We start from the raw sequence: 19510 nt of genomic DNA on the forward strand, positions 1-19510 counted from the left end.
TAACGGAATCAGAAAATTTTATAAACCGGATGAAACACGAGACCACAGGGCACGATTAATGTATCGGCGGAGAGGACATTGCAGAATTTCCTTTGGTGGCTGAATAGCAACAAATTGGCTGTTTTTTCCCCCACCGAACATGGGCAGAAATTACCCTTCTATGGATTTTAAACGCAACGTCAAAAAACAAGGCAGAAGCTGTCATATCACAGTGTCACGTCAGACTTAAATAACTGGCGTTATTGATTTGCATGGCCATCGACAAGCGTTAGGGGACAAGTGTGAAGCGATTTACCCACAAGCCCTGCGCGCGCGCCGCGTCCCCCCCCCTGATGAGAGCATCGTCACCTATGACCAACACAGAGCACGTGCCATGGGGGAGCATGCCGCACACCATCGAGGGGACGCGAGCCGCACGCAACGGAAACGCAGAGGGTCATCCCGCACACGCTCACGCAAATACAATCTTGTCCTGCTTTGCGAAAGACTACGATGAGGCCAGGGCTTAATTTCGGCCAGGTTCGTACGGGCTCCTCGCAACCACAAATATATTCGCCACGCACGACATCTCACCCAGTAGTAAGCCCGTGCGTGGTTCGCCAACTGTTGAGCATTTCTTCTTGCCAGGGCTTTCGGGCGCCGAGATAATGAGTCCCACATTCATCTCAAACAGGGGAGGGCGGATAGCAGGGGAGTGCCGCTTGAAAGCGGCCGTTCCGTTGGAGAACGTTGCCAGACACGCCGACTTGCGCACGCGCGGTTCCCCTGGCAAGTTTCGGACAACGCAGACATTCCCAGGGGAAGCGTGGAGAATTCCTGGACACGCCCAGGGACAAACAAGCAATCATAAACTCGGACAACGTGCAATCAGGGTGGAGATATCAAGGTGAGAGTCCTTCACTTCAGCTCCTGAAGGTGCCCGTTAAGTAGTTCGCGCCGAAATGTGGACAAACGAAAGGGCTCAAAACGTGCAGCCGAACCCAATAAGACCACGTTTGGGATTACGAGGGGCTGCAAAAACCCTACGCGTCAAATATCCAGTGTTACCTCTCGTCGGGGCTGCGACTACTGGTCACGTGCCACCTACTGCCAGGTCGTCTACCAGCGACCCGGAAAATATTCAGTGAGAAATTAAGCCCCGGATGACACAATATTTAATGAGACATCCAAGCCAATAATAAACATATGGGTTTTACTTATACAACTTTTGTTTCTGTAACACTGTTCAATTATACGGTGTTTCCCCCTCCCTTTAAAAACACGTGACGAGCTATGGTTTCAATAGCTATAATCTGGCCTCTCGCGCGGTTGCCGAAGAGGTTCAATATTTTCTCAGTCGACCCACGTCAAATGTGTCATATTGCTTCTGTGCAATGAATACACGTTACGCAGACCAGAATCTTAACGGCGCCGATTAACTCATTTAAACGTAACAAAATAACAAGGCATAGTACGGCAACAAGACAAACTGTGTCATTAATAAATGTGAACAAATGAAACTTTACACCGATGGAAAAGTGACAAGAGTGAATGCCATCCAAGTTGTGGACGGACATACGTGGTCCCCCAAGTTTCCACATTTCATAACAGGGCAAACGATGCCCCCCATCTCAGCTTATAACTCCGCCAAAACCCATGCAAGTTGTTTGCACGTAGAGACCACGCCAAATATTATGACGAGTTTTGTTTCTCTCGCTTTCTCTCTCTCTCTCTCTCTCGCTTTTTATTTATGGCATTTTTCCAGCTTAACTTTCTTCAGGCAAAGACACTCAAAAAGCCTCTTTTCTCATGGGGCTGGGTATTTCCCGGCCAACGCTCACGGCGAGACAATGCTGTTCGGACATCTCTCCCCCACCACAGCTCTTCTCTCGCTCGTCTCACTCTGTCTCTTCTCTCGCTCTCTAATTTGCCGATGGCGTTCAAGAGTCGGGGGGACGCTCACAATCGCTCAGCTCAAAGTGTAGATAAAAGCTGTTGCAATAAGTTGATTCGAAGTAGGTTTTACAAAAACAGAAATCATTTAACCCTCAAATATGAGCCTTACACGTGCTACTACACTACATTTCTACACATTCCGCTTTTTTTACGTGTGGAAAATAACCCTTTTATGATGGCCACCACTTAAAAGATTAAAAAAAAATTCAGAGGTAGCCTAAAGTGTGCTTGCCTATAAATCAGTTATTGCCACAGCAATTACCAAGGCTGTGAGAGCAGTGAACGTCAAGCCTTTTAAAAACAAACCACAACACGCTCGCACATCCACCGAAGCACACACATCTTGGTCTTGCCTGTACGACCACAAAACATTCAAACTCGTTATCGCTTCAAGTTTTTGGGCCATGAGCGATAAAAAAAACATCCTTCACGAGGGGGTTAGAGCAAACCCCTTTGTTTGTTGGTTGAAGCAAAAGTTTACTCTGATCGTCCCATCAGATTCTGAAAACACGGAACACCGTTCCGCACGGTCTGAGAGTCATGACAGCGGAAGGCTGTCTGCGTGTTCAATCAGGGAAAGGCTACGCAGCTATCAGGCTGGTCTGTCGAATGTGAAGCCGTCGACGATGCTGCACATTAATCCCCTGAGTTTTGAGAACCGCGGAACGGTGAGGCTCTAAGGCGGCCGTAACAGCGACGAGCCTCAGCTGCCCACCGCCACCGCCCCCCACCGCTGAACGTCTTGGCACGCGGCCCGCCAGCGGCAGCAAGCAGCGCCGCCAGGCGGGGCCTGCGGCTGGAATTCGTAACCCGGGCCAAGCAGCGGCGTCACGCGGACGTTCACGCCAGTCGGAGGAGGAGGGGGGAAAAAAACGACGACGACAACGACAATTAGGACAAGACCAGGAACGGCGAAACCTCTGGCTGGCTTGGTGGACGGACGGCTGTGAAACAATCCCCGCGGGGGACACTTGGCAATAGATTGTGGCGGGCGCACCGGCACCGCGCTCGGCCGTCGTGTCCGAGAGCGGGGGGCGGGCAGGCGGCCCTTGCGAAGGCGCCCCCCCGCATCTGCGACGGTCGCCACCCCCCCGCCAGGCCCCCACCACCCCCCTGCCCCCACGGGAGAGTTTGTGGGTGGCAGCCACGTCTACGACTCCAGGCGCGCTCTCTTAGTCGGCGGCGTCTCGTTCACTTCCTCCTCGTCGTCGTCCTCCTCCTCCTCTTCGTCGTCCTCGTCGTCGGGGTAATCCACCAGCCCCACAAGGCCGCGCTGCACAACGGAGACACGGCGATTGGCTTACATGCGACGCAGTTTCGTTACGTTAATGGTTTTTATCTGCTGCTGGGTTGATATGACAAAAGTCTATTCTTATGCACTCCACATCAATGTCGCATATCCCACCGTCATATATCCACCCTGACCAATTAACTGCCTGAGTATTTGTGTCATATTTGTGCGTGGTGTATATTTATAATTTTCTACAAATGTTCACATATCTGACCTCGTCACACATTTACATATAACGCAGGCCCCAGCGAGTCGGATGCGCGACGTTGTACTGCACACAAAACAATGCACACCCCTTATACGTTAATCTATAGGCCACTGTGCAAATCTGATAAAGAACCCTGTTTAATCACAACTGTGCGAGCCTATGGGTCTCTAAGCCTGACATTGGCTCTCTATGCGAGTTTTGGGTCTGTGCGAGTCTACGTATCTCTGTGCGAGCCTACGGGTCACTGTGTAAGTCTGTGGGTCTGTATGTCAATCATCCGTGACGGGGCCGAGACCCGCTTTAAGCACAGGGTACTACAAGAAACGATGCGTTCGAACCCAAGATCTTGGCGGTACCAGCTCAGCATCCCTGACCTCCGAGCTCCAAGTGGCCACAGCTCACCGCACCTTGGCGCTGATGGAGATGGTGGCGACGCTGCTAGAGACGGCGCCGGGAGAGGCTGGGCTGAGCGGCGCCGTGGGTGACAGTGCCCCCCCTCCTCCGACGGTGCCGCTGCTGGAGCCGCCCAGCGGGGACAGCGGCTTCTCGGAGCAGAGCGCCGTCGTGACCCCGCTGCTGCCGCCCACACCAGCGCTGCCACCAGCGCCACTGGCACTAGGACACAAGCTCAGGCCCAGGCTTGGGCCCAGACCGGCCGAGGGGGCGGCGTTCACGGACAGCGACAGCTTTAGCACCGGCGACTCGGGCTTCGTGCCCAGAGCTGCCGGCGCGACGGAAGGTTTGGCGAGCAGATCCGTGTCCTCATTGTCCTTGGCTGCTCGCGGCAGAAAAGGTAAAGGTCACCCCATGTAGCCTTTAACAAACTGTACATGGCACGTCGGTTGTGGGTGTTCAATCACCATATTTCACCAAGCCGGTCAGTACATGTGTAGCGACATAAATGGTATCATTACAGTGTAGTGACAGTATCGAGGTATTGTACGCGGGGTGCCGTTCTATGGCACCAGTGTGTGTACTGCATTTCAGGGGCTCACTAGAGGGCAGGGTCGGGGTGTCACGGAGGTCGGGTCAGGACATGACAGCCTGCGTGAACCCGCGAGAGCACGTGACCGGACGAGGGGGCACGGGGACCGCCCAGAAGGGGGTGAGGGGGCCACGTGGTATGGACCGAGAGCCTCCAAGAAGGATCTAGAAGGGGGCGTGGCCAGGGGCAGACCCCGGTCACGCCACAGCGGATATAATCCCAGTCCCGAGAGGGAGCTGGGCTGTTTGACCCGGGAATGAAGCCGCCTTCTTCGATCCTCGCTCTTCGGTCTTCGCGCACGAGGGTCAGGCAGCGTGTCTGCTGTCCTGGTCCAACCATATAGTGATCCCGTTCAAGTGGTTCGGTGGTTAGGAGCGTTGGCCACCAAACTATGTAGTTAACCCGTAATGTACATAGTTAACCCGTAATGTACATAGTTAACCCGTGATGTACATAGTTAAGCTTGGAGCGTTGCGCAGTTATCCGTTATGTTAGCCGGTTCGAGTTGTGTTAGTAAATAAACGTGTTGCCTCCAAGACTCGGTGTGTGCCTATTTAGAACCCACTACACATGTCTAGTGATGTTGCTGTTCGGGAACAGTTCAGACATCACTCGATCCTGATATTGTCGTGTTCGGGAATCAAACTTGGATCACTAGGTTCATTGTGTAGTGTGCTAACGAATGCGCAATAATTCCCCCAGTCAATGTAGTACTAGCGGGAAAATATTGGTACAATTCTAGTAAACGAACCCACTGATCGCCTTTGTGTAAATCCAACCTTAAAAAGGTGCTTGCTAACAGATCCTTCCCCAAGAATATGAACAGGATACGAGCTCGAGCCTTTAATCTTCGTGTACAAAGCTCACGTGTACCACACAAGGACATCCGTGAAAAAAAATAGCTTAAGAGCTCATCAGATTCCTTAGTTAGAAATACATATTCTGATTGTGAACTTCTGTGGTTCATACTTAATTTGGAGCTTTAGTGACTGCAGGAATTACTCTTTGGTTCTTTCGGTAAAGTCACGTATAAAGATAAAAAAATAAATTAAATACTAGCATACGACGTTTCAATTGCAACACAAGCAATCATCATCAGGTATAAATGAAATATAAACACAAATCTGTTGTATTACATTTCTAAGTATACTAGATTTGTGTTTCTATTTCATTTATACCTGATGATGATTGCTTGTGTTGCAATCGAAACGTCTTATGCTAGTATTTAATTTATTATTTTCTCTTTATACGTGACTTTACCGAAAGAACCAAAGAGTAACTTCTGTGGTGTAAATGCAGTTGGTGCACGGAGGTTTACCTTTTTTCCTCTCGATGAACTTCCCGAGGTGGTCGATGAAGTCCTCCTCGCTCTTGGTCTTCTCCGACGGAGGAACGACCGCTTCCTCGTCCTCCACCTCGTCTTCGTCGTCAAACCAGATCTCCTCTTCCTCCTCCAGGGTACGCATGTCTCTCCGGAACCGGTGGTTGCGCAGAAGCGGCGTTGTGCTGGGCAACACCGGAAACACACAATTTCCCTCTCTCCTACGGACACAACTCATCGTGCTGGTCGTTCTTGCTCGTCGGGCTGTGCTGGCTATGCACGTGGGCTCTAATCCAGCACTGTGGAGGAAGGTTGGTGGATCACACATTGCAAAATTTCCTGCCGGCGGGTGTCCAGGAGGCGCCGCACCCCGACTTGCCAGTAAAAGGAGGTACCGCAAAAATATGCTACACTTGCTCCCTCTGGATGGGAAAGAGTGCTGCCCCCAGGGGCGCGTGGGTTTTCTCCGGGCGCTCCAGTTTCATGCTACATGTAAACACATATTAATTGTCTGACAACACCTTAATATATAGAGGATCGCAGAGCTTGGGCATTTGTTGGTGCCACCTCACGACGACCTGGCTGCTGCACTTCCTGCTCGTCTGGTTCCTCGTGCCTCTGGAGGTGTTCTCGCTCTTCAACATCGCCCCCTACTGCCAGTAGGCGATGACAGCTGTGCATAATCCCAATTGAGTAATTTGCGGGGTAATTTTAGTAATTCGACACAAATGTGAACGACGACGCCACCACACGATGGCCTTACTCGTGCGAATGACGCCGGGGGATCTTTGACCGCCACCCCCCCCCCGCCCGTAATATTTTCACGGACAATACCGCCGCAGTAAGAGTTAGGGCGGATGCCAGATTCCAGCCGCGTAACTGTGCAACGACGAGCGACGAACACGCTGCCGCTGGGCCAACCGCACCACTGACCGCGGAGGTGTCGCGACGTTGGCGACGTGGGTCTCGCTCACCTGTCCGCCTTGGGCGTCTCCATTCGATCCCTCTCCTGTTCGTAGCGCATCTTGAGTCCCTTGAAGGTGTTCACGTAATCGATGTCCTCGAAGCCTTTGTAGAAGTTCTCCACTATGTGCATTATGAGAGGCTTCATGTCCTCCTGCCGGAATAAACGAAGATGGCAACATCCACGCGCGTGCATGCGGATCCCGTGACGCTTCCGAAACGAGCATTCATCATCGTGTTTAATTAATTGCCGATATTACCTTAATAATTGTAATTACTTAAATTTGTATGGCGCATGTCAACCGTAGATCCAAAAATGCCTTGCGTGAAAATCATAAAATAAAATAGAAGCAGGGCAAATGATCAGAACTCGTGAGCTTTAGGCCAATTTAAAGACAAGTTTTCAAGACAGATTTAAATAAGCCTGGATTGCCCGATTACCAAAGTCAAATTGTTCATCCGCACTCTAGGAGCTGCGCTCACAAAAGCCCGGTCACCCCACGAACAGAGCCTCGACGTCGGAAGTCCTTAAAAGGCGGCGATCTGAAAAGCCATGGGACTACGTTGGGAGGCTAACCCATGGGCGAGTTACCAAATCCTAAGCGCCAGGGCCGAGGGAAGGGTGGAGCGTTTCATCGACAGAATCGCGGGACTCACTGTGTCGAAGTCACCCACCGTCCTGATGAAGTCGAACAGCTCAATCACTGCCGAGTTAAGGAGGTTGTAGCGCGAGCCGTTGTTCAGAAAGGCCCGGACGACCGGGTCGAAGAGGTTGCCCTTGATGATGTAGCGATTGTACAGCTCGTCCTTCATGCCCACTATCCTCCTCATGAACCTCAGCGCGCCTGCATGTTATGGGCAGTGTTCAAGTACAAGGTCACACGTACAAGGTCACGTTAATTTTGTTTCACCAGGTGAGAATTCAAAAATAAATCAGGGTGAATGTCAAGTACAAATAGAAGGACATGTCATTTAAATATGCAATATTATTGTAATTTGTAACTGATATCTAAATGACACACGTCAAAGTGAATGGTAATTTGTATTTGAATTTCATTACTCCACTATTTAGTCTTTTGAATGCATTTTGTCCATCTCTGCCTGTACACGGCACGACAGCAACACAAGCTCATCTTAAGGGGGTTGCGTGAATTCACCGAAGGGATCAACAGTGCCAGAACGTTCTGGAAAATGAGCACGCACACAGTACGCCTGGCAGATATTAAGTTATTTGGCAATGCGCCTTTGTCAGTGGTGCACAAGCACAAACATTAACTACAAAACTCACATTCATCAATGACACTGTGGCCTTACAAGGAAAGGTTTATAAGAGGCGACGTTTCGGACATTCGACCTTCTTCATAGCACATAAACACATGGGCTACGACGAAAGGGCCACTGCACGAAATGTCGACGATTAGGTCGCTGCGTTATTGACCGATGTGTTGAGCTTTTTGACAGATTCCTCAAGAAGTCAGCAAGCCGGGAGACTCAGTGGGGCCTCCGCTTGGTTGTATATACAAACGTGTGGCACGGGTAACGAAGAGATGTCGACGCACACATTTAACCTGTCCTCGCACACCCACACGGCCGAGTGTCCTAACGCACGCACCCACACCAATTGCACCGATTCAGGGTTTTTAGTCTTTTTTTTATACTTTTAGTTTTTTTCTAAGTATCTTGTTGTCGTTCGTACCAAAAAGGAAATGTAGGTATTTCGTTACGATTGGGTTCGGGGATTTTGTAGTTTTCGTGACGTGGAAAGCGTCCTCAGATAAACAGATGGGACAGACATCCTTCTCAAGAGAAAACAAAACCTAGCCCGGTGGCCCCTTTAACAAAAAAAAAACCATCGAAATGAAACCACTAAATAAAAACTGCAACAGAGCACGACGAAAATAAACGCGCAATGAGAGCCGCGCTTGTTGCGATTATTTGAACTGCATTCCAACGCTTTCAATTTCAAATTCCTTCGTATCGAATGGCGGCCAAACGATTACGCAACAGGCGGCTGCACGCCGCAGCAAGGGCCAAAGCATCGACACAGTTGATTTATTTCACCATTTGTATCCCGTGTGGGTGAAACGATCGTTATACTGGTAGGAACCTCCTGGTTACACCAGCCCACAGGGGATTATTGTGTCCATCCGTCCGTCGCGCAGGGAGGGGCTGGGTGGGAAGGGGCTGGGTGGGGAGGGTGGGGCTAGGTGGGGAGGGGAGGGTGGGGAGGGGCTGGGTGGGGGGTGGGAGGGGAGGGGCTGGTCACCCCATGGTGCCCTTATAAAACTCAACGTTTAAGCTACTCACGCCGGCTTGTACCTGCCTTCAGTCGGGGATATTTGCGGAATACACCACGCCGCCGTTGACCCTGGCCATTGACCGAGCAACCCAACGTTCCTACCAGCTCCCTCTGCAGGAATGTGTTTGTTTTTTTGTTACCGCCGGGCACACGTACAGAGAGCAAGGAAGGAGTGCCTCGAGTTCATGAGCACCAGCACCCTGCGCAGCAGGTCCTTGTTCATGATGTAGTTCTTGATGTGGTACGTGTGGTGCTCCACGCAGAACGTGAGCAGCTCCAGCGTGAGCGACAGCAGCTGCGCCGTCTGGAAGTCGTCTGCAGGGAGGAATTTCTCACTTAGTGCGGAGCAAGGGGACAGCCGAGGCAGGCTCAGCAACGTGTTTTAGCGAAAGTTGTTTTCCTCCCCCCCCCCACAATTGCATCCGGAATGTGTCTTCAGTACCCACATTTTACCCCACCACACTCGGCAACCTGCCGATCGACGGCGCGTACCCGATTGTGTTAGCGGTGTCGTGTCGATTCAGAAATGAACTATTTATTTTCGGTTGTGCGCTCCATCTCATTGATTTGGACACTTTTTGAACTTGAAGGTCACATTTGTACTTAAACGTCCATAAATCCCCAAGCACTTCATCACGCACAATTAACTTCACATGTTGCCAGCGTAGGAGTCGAATCTCTCGCAAAACAGTGCAACCCTTTGTGCTATAAAATGGCCCCACAGAAGTGGATATCGCAGGAGTACCACCACCGAGTCCCCTTCAAGTGATCTCTGGTCCACACACTTATTGGGGCAGCACTTTCCCCCACACCGTGCCCGCCACACAGTCATGTTCGTCACGTGACTGTCAAATTGACATTCAGTTACCGGCGCCTGTCAATTCGCTACAACCGAGAGCCTGGTCTAACCACGGTCGGTTGAGTTCATGATTTTAACCCAGGAACTCAGTGGTGAACTCAGTGACCACCAAACCATCCGGGTCACTGACAAGTATTTACATATGTATTTAATCATTAACAAGAGCACACTCGATAGGCGTGTAGAATAAAAAATATTTAAATTCCTTCTTACCCCGATATCACATTAATTCTGCTTGAAATGCGGTGTATGATTTATGTACGTTTTCTACGAATATTGTCCTTAAGTTAAATGAACGTGTCCCAATGAATTAAGACAGATGGAACATATGAAAATAAAGAGTTAATTTCCGAGTGGAGTTACGATTCGTCTAATCATTGTGCAGGGAACATTGCCACAAGTCTAATCGTCGCAATGCACGGTTGTATTGTGACACCAGTCACCATCCTTATTTGCTGATGACATCGCCATCGTGTCCTCATTCATCCCTCCACCTACGTTGTGAACTCGGCCTACCCGCTTCACGTCATCACATGACAGCTCACACATCACTCACCCACTCGCCCACCCACCCACACTCACCACGGGTCACAAGTCCTCTCTCTGTCTGCTTCTTCCCCCGCACTGCTCCACTTCAGAATTGCCTCTCTCCTGTCATCGTCTCTCTTTTCCCAAGCTCTTATGCCCTTGCTCAACTCAAGACACGTGTTACACTCTTACCATTACAACTTCTACGGTGCCATTCATCGCTCGCCGTTCTAACGTTGTAGGCCTGTGGGCTTGTGACAAGCAACCGTTTAAAAAAATGACTCAACGGGAAATTAACTTCATCATTAGACCTCCACTGCCAGTACCATGGGAAATGAACTATAAAAAATGTTTTTTAATGAGCTACAGCACAACGTTTTAAAGCACCTTCAGATGCGGTTGCATTTAGATGCTACGTGAATACAAGTTGTATTGTGTTGTCTTTGCCGAGGGGTGTCCAGCGCTCCTGACCTTTCCCCGGCTTGTCCTCGGCAGTGTTTGCCAGGAGGGGCGCGGTGAGCACGTGCATGCAGTGTTTGTAGAAGAAGCTCAGAAACTCCGTTTTCTCGGTTTTCTGGAGAAACAAAATAATTCCCTCCGTCAAACCTTGGTCCTCGCAGAAGCCACCACCAAACGCTATTAAATACAAGTGCCCCCCCCAACATAGACAGTTAATGCCTGGTCCTGTTGGCATACACCTATTAAGGCTGGCACGACACAAGAGGGGGTTGGTGTGGTCAGCACCATGCCCGACCACCTTTGTATCCGCAGTAGTTATGTTCACACGCCACATCCAGATAATCATTTATGGTTGGTTGGTGCACCTTCTGATACACTGTAAACCCAGCAACCCACCATCAAGAGCTGCCATTCATCACTAACTAGTTGTGATGTCACAACACCTGTGCCAGGCTAGGTGCACTTTTCAAGCCACATGAAGTGTAGAAGGCTCTCTGGCAGGAGGTCACGGAACAGACCCCAGTATATGGACTGAAAACACTGGCAAATGCACCACCTATGCTCCCCACTGTGCCAACTTGCTGCGTTTTGGCAACCACCACCACAATCACCAGGACCACATCCATCACTATCGCCACCACCAGCACCGCCGACACCATGACCACAATTACCATCATCACCCCCTCCGCCCACCACCATCAACGGCACCAAAAGCGAATCACAAAACCTAAGCCAAAGTCGAGGGCAACGGGCGTGCGGTCTCACACATCGCGTGTCCCCTTCGACATGCGTCGCACCCTCCCTGTTCACGCCAGCATCGGTTAGAACATGCACGAAAGGACGCCCTCCACACGCGAACCGCTGCGGCAACGGAGCATCTCGAGGGGTGCTGACGGCACGGGCGACGCACGTTTGCTGTGGCGAGCATGTTCTCGGGGTCGATGAGCGTCCTGAGCAGCGCCACGAGCTGCACCGCTCCGCCCAGCTCTGGGTCTGTGTCGCAGATCATCTGTTCAATGATCAGGTTTATGAGCAGGATGTCCTGAAAAAAAACGAACATAATGAATATATGTTGGTCCAGCGGTCTGTAACCAAAATAACAAGAGCCATTTTTTGTGTTCAAATTGGGTAAAGACTCAATATTTCAAGAGCCGCAATGCATGTGAATGACATCACGAAGTAGTCCTTACAGAGCCGCATGCGGCTCCGGAGCTGCAGATTGCCGACCCCATGTGTTAGTCTATTTAGTATTCGTGCCATTCTTACAGTGCGTGGCTATCACGAAGGAAAACGCAATGTTTCACAGTCAGTGGCTAATGCGCTATCACACTCGGCCGTGCCACAATCGCACACGCAAGAGGAAATGTTGTCAACAGGCGCAGTGCATTTTAACACATTAGGTACGTGGTCAACTCCACAGAAAGGGAATTAAAGAAAGGGATACATAAGGTGGTATTCACAAATTGTGATCGTTTCACATATTGGTAGGAACAAATATTAATTTACATGTTCTATTACATCAGCAGTTGAAAAAACTCGCACAGCTAAGACAGGGTAACAGGAAACCTTTCATGGTATAAATACAGGTCCACACCTGAGAAATCAAGTCACAAGCAACTGAATTGCTCATATGTGGATGCCTCTGCAACCAGTTGTGAGCAGTTCTACAACCGGTTGCTCAGAATCGACCTGCTCAGTGATTTGGTTGTACAAACGGATCGCTCAGGCACGGACAACGCTTCACAAGTTGACCGAGCACCACGACGGACCCAGAAACGTAACCAGCCGACCGAAATACCGACCACGACCAACATCAGTGGCAAACGACACCTAAACCGGTCTTGGGCACCCACACACGCCACCGTTCCTTCACCAACTCACAGTGACCAGCGCGTGGTGAATTACGGTCAAAACAACCCCGATGACCGACACGGCGTGGGGGAGGCAGGGCCTTCATGCGACAGCAGACCGACAATGGGCTGCGAGCAACGGACAACGATGGACACCGTGGCCCCCCCGGAGCACGATGCCGGGGGAAGCTTTGCGGAGGCTCACATCGTCGTTCTGTAGCGCCTCCTGGACGACGAACTCGCGCACCATCGACGGGCTGTACTCCACGATGTACGAGAAGATGTCCGTGGCGGCGTTGCGCACCTGGGCGTCGTCCATTCCCTGCGGGAAGCGAGCGAGCGCGTGCACGGGGGAGGGTGGGGGGGAAACACATTTAGCGAACGAGTGCACATCGTACGTACCCGAGAGAGAACAAGCTGCGAAAGAAGTTCAGCATACATACAAAGAGAAAGCTGCCGCCGAGATTCCAATTAGAAGCAGGATAATTAATTCCAACAATTATCATGCAAAATAAAATGTGTTGTCGTTCATTCTCACGCGAACATTTACAGCTCTGTGGCTAATCCACTGCTGGTTGAGTGTCTCCACATGCCATGCAGATCACAATAGTCAGTATGGATTGGTGAAGGCCTGGTAGCATAAAGGTACAATAAAAACAATTAATTTTGCTGCTTTAGTGCCCTCTGCTGTCTAACAAGCAACTCTGCAAATCTATAGGCAATAACAGCCATAAAATATAGTAGTCACCCATCAAATCGTTTCCCAGGCTCAACCTGCTTAGTTTCTGAAATCTGATCGGGCACAACTTGGGTGACTTTGGCCATAGTTGGGATTCTCGTTCATTTCAAAACTTAACACATTATTTGGCGAGATTGTATTGGCAGCGGTGCAATAGCACAAAATAATCTACTGGACATCTGTGAAAAGAGCTTAATAGCTCATCAGATTCCTCCAGGATAAATAAATATTCCGATTCTGAACAAATATCGCAACACATTCGTACATAACACTGTATACAAATATATTAAGGGGAAAAACATTTCTAATAGGCGACGTTTTGGACAACGGTCCTTATTCATAGCACATGGTCGCTCGGGTGATTGTGCAGGGCTGGTAACGAAAGCGTGAGGTGTGGAGAATGTTAAAGTGCTTACCAACACCACCTCCAGGGCTGGCAGGATGCCCAGACAGGACAGGGCCTTAAAGAAGTTGTCCCTATCCTGGGGTTGAAGCGTTTGCGAGAACGCGCAAAACTCTTTTAAAAAGTTTACCTGCAATAACAAACAATGCCCGTTTTCGTCAATTAATACAACTGCAAAGGGACTCCAAGTCAATAGTGAGACTAGCGTTCCGTCCATGTACGGTACGAGAAAATTTACTTTAAAATACATGCACAGTACATTATTCTTTTCCATTGTATTTTTTTCTCTCTCTCGCCAATAATTTAACTTAATTATTTTCACGAGGTCAAATATGTCAGCCCGGAAATTGGGTGCATTGATAAAAGGTGTTAGAAGAGTAACATAAATGTTTGTTTGTTCATGGTAATCACAAATATATAATTTCCCCCCACGCACACCAAACAACATATCCTTATACAGTTATTGCAATGTACATTCCATGTAATTTATACATGTTTACTTATCGTGAAGGAAATAAAAGAGTACAAGGCCAGATAACCCTACCAGCTCTCTCCTCTTCTCATCATCAGTGGCCTCGTCTGTCAGCTGTGCAAACAGCTCTGTAAGGTACTTTTCATCTTCCTGGCAAAAAACCATTGGGCATGAAATAAAAGTTCTATTGCGGTTTTGTATTTAAAATGTTAGGCGCAAAACACAATGGAGAACAATCGCGAAACAATAACAAGCATAGATCTCTCTATTGCGTCGCGTCACAAGAAACGCATCGGTGCGATAACGGCATAGACGTGGAAACACAAACCTGGAGAAGCTTTACAATGTCCACTTTGTTGAAGAAAATGTACGAACTGAGACAGGACACGAGGTTCTCCTCGAAGAGCGACGGCGTCGGCAGGATGACGTCCTGGATGTACTGCGCCCGGTACGTCTGGTGGATCTTTTGCTTCAGCTCGGGGTCACAGATGGGGATGACCTCCTTGAACCTGGCGGTCGTGTTCAGAAAGTCCCGGTGCCTCTTGGGCTCCGGGAGCGAGGGGTCGTACTCCAAGCAGCCAACAACGTCCATCACGCAGCTGTCCGACAGCATCACCTCAAAGATGGCCGTGCTGTTGAGCAAAAATATGCCCTTGAAGATCTGGAATAGGTGGTGGAGGCCGTCGGTATTCTCCAGATCCTCACACATGTGGAAGAGCTCCAAGAGCTTCTTGATGTAGCCCTCCGTCTCGAGCACGAGCATGAGCTTCTCGCGTCGCACGGGCATGGACAGCGACGTGGACACGAGCTCGGCGATGTCGACGAGCCGGCCCAGCTCGCACGGGGGCAGCTCCACCGCGGGCGACGCCTCGGGCATGTCGTCGTAGCGCTCCTCCTCCGACTCGTCCAGGAGGTCCTGGGTGATGTCCACCGAGGGGTCCTTCCCCTGCACCTGCGTCATCGCCATGGCGGCAAACACGTCCCTTCGTTAACGCCAACGCGGCTGCACAGGAACGACTACAAACTCGCTGTCCTCATTATTCACTACTGCCAAGGTTTCAGTTCCCATGAGGTTCACTCCTTGATTCTGCCAGGCAGGAATTAGTCTACCAGGACTGTTGTGTCCCATCCATACGTGTTTAACCGCCATGCTCTTTCTGCTTCTTCTCTTGCACTACTCCACCTCTAGAATTCCCTCTCCCGTCATCGGATCTTTTCCCCAAGTTATTTTAACAACCTTGCTCAATTCTATACATGTGTTAACGCTTATCTATTAGAACTTCCATAGTGCTGTTTTTTGTTGAGTACTTAACATTTTGGGCCTTTGTGTGCTCGTCAACCATTAGAAACCGAATGATTCTGTCTGACATTCCTATTATACATGTTACAAAGGATGCTTTTAACGTTTTAAAATATATGGTCACCATTTCTTTCTACCTACCTCCAACACGCTTTCCAAATACAAAACCATCCTCAACTCTGGCCTTGAATAGCTAATCACTTCAAATATTATATTACTAACTTGTTTGCCCATCCTAGGACAGAAGCTGTAATATTTACAAAAAAATTGAGCAGAGTATATTCTTGTGTACATTTAATGGCAGTGAATCTTGCACAAAAGTATGTCATCAAACACTTCACTGTATATAATTGACCTTCACTTTGTTCAGATTCACTGCTCTGATACTTTATTCTCTTCTGCTTTCGGTTGCTGGGGTTGAAATAAATTGGAATTCGATACAATATCTGGAAAATCACCGAGAAATGTCTATTTTACCATAATGTAGAAGCATAAATTAGACTTACCTTGTCTCAAGTGCTGAATAAATAAATAAAGATACCAAATCCACTTTGTTGCCGTGTAGAATTATTTGTTCGATTCACTTTCAATAAAGAAACATCAAACTTAAAGCGAATTTGCGAGAAAAAAAATATTTCCGCTCGACCTTCTGCACGAGTGTAAAATCCACCCGCTCATGAATATTAATGACAGGGGAGGGGGTGTGGCATGTGGAGTGACGTCACGCGCGTTACACACAAACATTCTTGGCTCATTATAGTAGTAATGTTGTAATAACTTTGGTTTATTCATTAAATGACTGAGTATTTGTTGAACTATGTTTTAGGATTTCAATGTTTTAATTGAAAAAAACCTTTACTATGATTTTTTCATGTAATTGTATTTAAATTATGCTATGGGCCTCATGTCATGAGATAAATAATGTCCCATTCAGGACTTTGACAGCTAGCAGTGCATTCCCCTGTGTCCGATAAAGGCACTGAAAGAAGGCGTCAGATAACTACTTCTGTAGTTACTTCAAATAGAACCGCTATATTTACACTGGGGGCACACCTTTAAGTGCATCACAAGTCTGTCATACAAATAAGTTTAAGTTTCCCAGCTGGAATAAGCCAAATGTGCCAGTTTAAATGAATACATGTTGGTCACAACAATTACGCTTAATTGGTTTATTTGTTTTAAAGTAAAAAGGACTGATTGTTCAACGACGAAAGGATGATGAAGATTAAGACTAACAGCTAGTGTTGTTCATATTATAGATTATTAAAATCACACCTGGCAGATTTTCTCCCATATTTCATCACAGCCAACTTTCTCCTGGAAGCTGAGAGCCAAGTCGTAGTTTTCTGCTTCAGACCACACGATGAGTGTGTCCTAGTAGGGTAAACAAAAAGACCATCAAACCATACATTTCACAAAACAAGGTACGCTTAATGTATTCGATGTACATACATTTCACAAAACTTCAGAAAGCATGTTCAACAGCTCCACACCAATTAATTTCTTTTTATTTGACGTTACAATCCAACAACAACAAAAATGTTTTTTTCGTGGAATAAGGTTGCTTACATTTTAATTATTAATGCAGGGCTGGAATCCGTAGCACATTGGTTGGAAAACTTAACTATGAACCTTGCGATCTAAGTTTTAACCTCAACCATGGTTAACTTCAGTGATATTTTCCTGGGCAGCCCTCAACCATACTGCACTAACCAGCATTGCCAGGAATGACCAAACAATCCCCATGACTCAAACGACGTGAGGAGGGCTTTATCTAACGGTGGATTGCCAATAAGCTGTATGTTATTATTAATCAAGCATGTAGATATGACTCCAGGGTGGACAAAATTCCAACATCTTTCTAAGGTTGTGATCTGCATACCTGCTGCTTTTGATAAGCCGTGTTTGGCTTAATTTTCGATTCCAGTAGCACAGACCCTGCAACACAAAATTAACACTGTTAGGCACTACAAGGCATCTGAAATCCTCAAGTGGACCGGTTACAATAATTGTGCTAGCCTCTTGACATACAGATCGCAAGGGTTCAATCATTTACACGAAGTATTCTGATATCAAAGTTTGAACGTCCCAAAACTTTCAGCAGGCTTAAGGGATACATATCTACCAGATTACATTTAAAGTTACTCACAAATCAAATGGCTTTATAGATCTTTACCTTAACTAGAAGCCTATCTTAGCACCAACAAGTAGTATGTATATTAGCGATACGGGACATCTGTTTAACAGGTCACTCTACTGATAGGACTCGTATAATCAACACTGGTGCGGACAGTTTCCCTGTTTCAACAAAAGCTGCTGAAAAATACTGGTCCAGAAGGCCCAAAGGTTGACGAACCCAAACGTTGTATTTATTATATTTTGACGCTAACACGGATCTTTAGCTGCTGCTTATTTATCACTGTACAGTTACAGCAGTTGTGGTAAGCCACGTGGTGGTGGTGGTGGTAGACAGTACGGTACCCGTACTGTCTGTTATTTTATCTGCAAACGAACTCGTGTTGTTTACTCCGTCGCTCGCACGCTGGGCTCACGCGTACACCGCCAAGCGGTTCTTCAAAACAAAGCTCGCTCCCTTCCGTTTAACCCCAGGTGAGGAGAGTCCGCCGAGATTCGTCATCTATCGCAACTTGCCGAAGGGCTTTTGAGGCAACTGCTCAACTTAACGCTCGCGATAGATATACATGCTCAGCTTCCGGGGTGCCTATACGTTGTACATCTCACACCGATTATACATCCAGACTGTTTACTTCTGGTGTGCGTGGTGATTTCATGCTCGTGAGGGTCTCGACACAAGCAGTAGGATTGTTGTGTGTGTGTGTGTGTTTTATATACGCTGTAATTCACCATCACACCGTGCGCACGAGATGCCACTACAAACGTCACGGCCATCAACACCACGCACACGACACTCCGAGCTTTTAAAATAAACAAATAAGCGCCCCTACAATCTACACATCTTTTCAACCATCGCTACGACAACCGTTATTATAATTTTATCGCGCAGTTAAATATAAACGTAAGAGGAGAGCAAACAGACTGAGGAGGAAAGGGGGGGGGGGGAGAGTTTCAAGGCCTGCCCAGCCAGCCGGCCCTCCTCGCTCAAAACCCCGCAGAGCATTTAGGCCAACACGAGGCTTCGGCCTACTCCCCCCCCTCCCCTCGTCTCGGGCTTACTCCTCAATCGAGCTCACCGTCCGACTCGGCGCGCACGAGCAACGACATGCCCTTGAGCTTCTCGACGTAGGACGACGAGACGTGGCCAGTGCCCCGGTCGTCCCACTGGCGGTCCTCGTTGAGCGCGTACAACTTCACCCGCCGTCTCGTATCGCTCATTGTTGCGGACGGGGGCCCGGGCCCTGCGCAGGGGTTTCCCGGGCTCCGGCGGCAGGGGCTGGAGGTGACACCGATTACATTTCACAGTCCGGATGGGCGCGTGAGCGGCGGCGGGGCTTTAGATTTTCTATACTGGATGCGGCGCAACGGAGCGTCTGACGATGTTGTTGTATTTTCCAGTCTTGATGCGCAAGGGAGGGTCGGCGATGTTGTTGTATTTGCCAGTCTTGATGCGCATCGGAGGGTCGGAGCCGGGTTGTATTTCCCAGTCTTGATGCGCAACGGAGGGTCGGTGATGTTGTTGCATTTCCCAGTCTTGATGCGCAACGGAGGGTCGGAGCCGGGTTGTATTTCCCAGTCTTGATGCGCAACGGCGCGTCGGAGCCGTGTTGCATTTCCCAGTCTTGATGCGCAACGGAGCGCCGTGTTGTATTTCCCAGTCTTGATGCGCAACGGAGCGTCGGAGCCGTGTTGCATTTCTCAGTTTGGATGCGCAACGCGGCTCATTAAGATTTACTAGTGTGGATACGTATACGAGCAGGAG

General features: G+C 48.8%; 1 protein-coding gene across 4 annotated transcripts; it reads right to left on the reverse strand.

Annotated features, from left to right (window-relative positions):
- On the reverse strand, window positions 1-19033 carry LOC133352612 (serine/threonine-protein phosphatase 4 regulatory subunit 3A-like). 4 transcript variants are annotated; one of them, XM_061568363.1, is made up of 15 exons: window positions 18825-19033; window positions 17495-17550; window positions 16888-16986; window positions 14641-15258; window positions 14385-14462; window positions 13854-13970; window positions 12904-13020; window positions 11759-11890; window positions 10861-10963; window positions 9159-9317; window positions 7361-7548; window positions 6715-6857; window positions 5738-5925; window positions 3842-4209; window positions 1-3208 (listed from the first exon to the last, which is right to left on the reverse strand). In XM_061568363.1, the coding sequence occupies exons 1-15, from the start codon at window positions 18964-18966 to the stop codon at window positions 3086-3088; spliced, it is 2631 nt and encodes an 876-aa protein (XP_061424347.1). In that variant the 5' UTR covers window positions 18967-19033; the 3' UTR covers window positions 1-3085. The 4 variants fall into 4 exon arrangements, with proteins under 4 accessions (XP_061424347.1, XP_061424346.1, XP_061424348.1 ...); XM_061568362.1 differs by having other exon boundaries at window positions 14641-15264; XM_061568364.1 differs by having other exon boundaries at window positions 7379-7548; window positions 14641-15264; window positions 18825-19032.
- Window positions 19034-19510: the final 477 nt, after the last annotated feature.

The sequence above is a fragment of the Lethenteron reissneri genome, chromosome 41 (assembly GCF_015708825.2).
Source record: "Lethenteron reissneri isolate LAM-NWPU_2019-01 chromosome 41, ASM1570882v1, whole genome shotgun sequence".
Lineage (NCBI taxonomy): Eukaryota > Metazoa > Chordata > Hyperoartia > Petromyzontiformes > Petromyzontidae > Lethenteron > Lethenteron reissneri.

Excerpts from the sequence above, each read along its gene's own strand:
- LOC133352612 (XM_061568362.1), bottom strand. The coding sequence starts at position 18,966 with ATGAGCGATACGAGACGGCGGGTGAAGTTGTACGCGCTCAACGAGGAC. Across the intron at positions 16,987-17,494 it reads CGGCTTATCAAAAGCAGCAG|GACACACTCATCGTGTGGTC; the intron begins GTATGCAGATCA and ends TTACCCTACTAG. Across the intron at positions 13,021-13,853 it reads CAGCCCTGGAGGTGGTGTTG|GGAATGGACGACGCCCAGGT; the intron begins GTAAGCACTTTA and ends CGCTTCCCGCAG.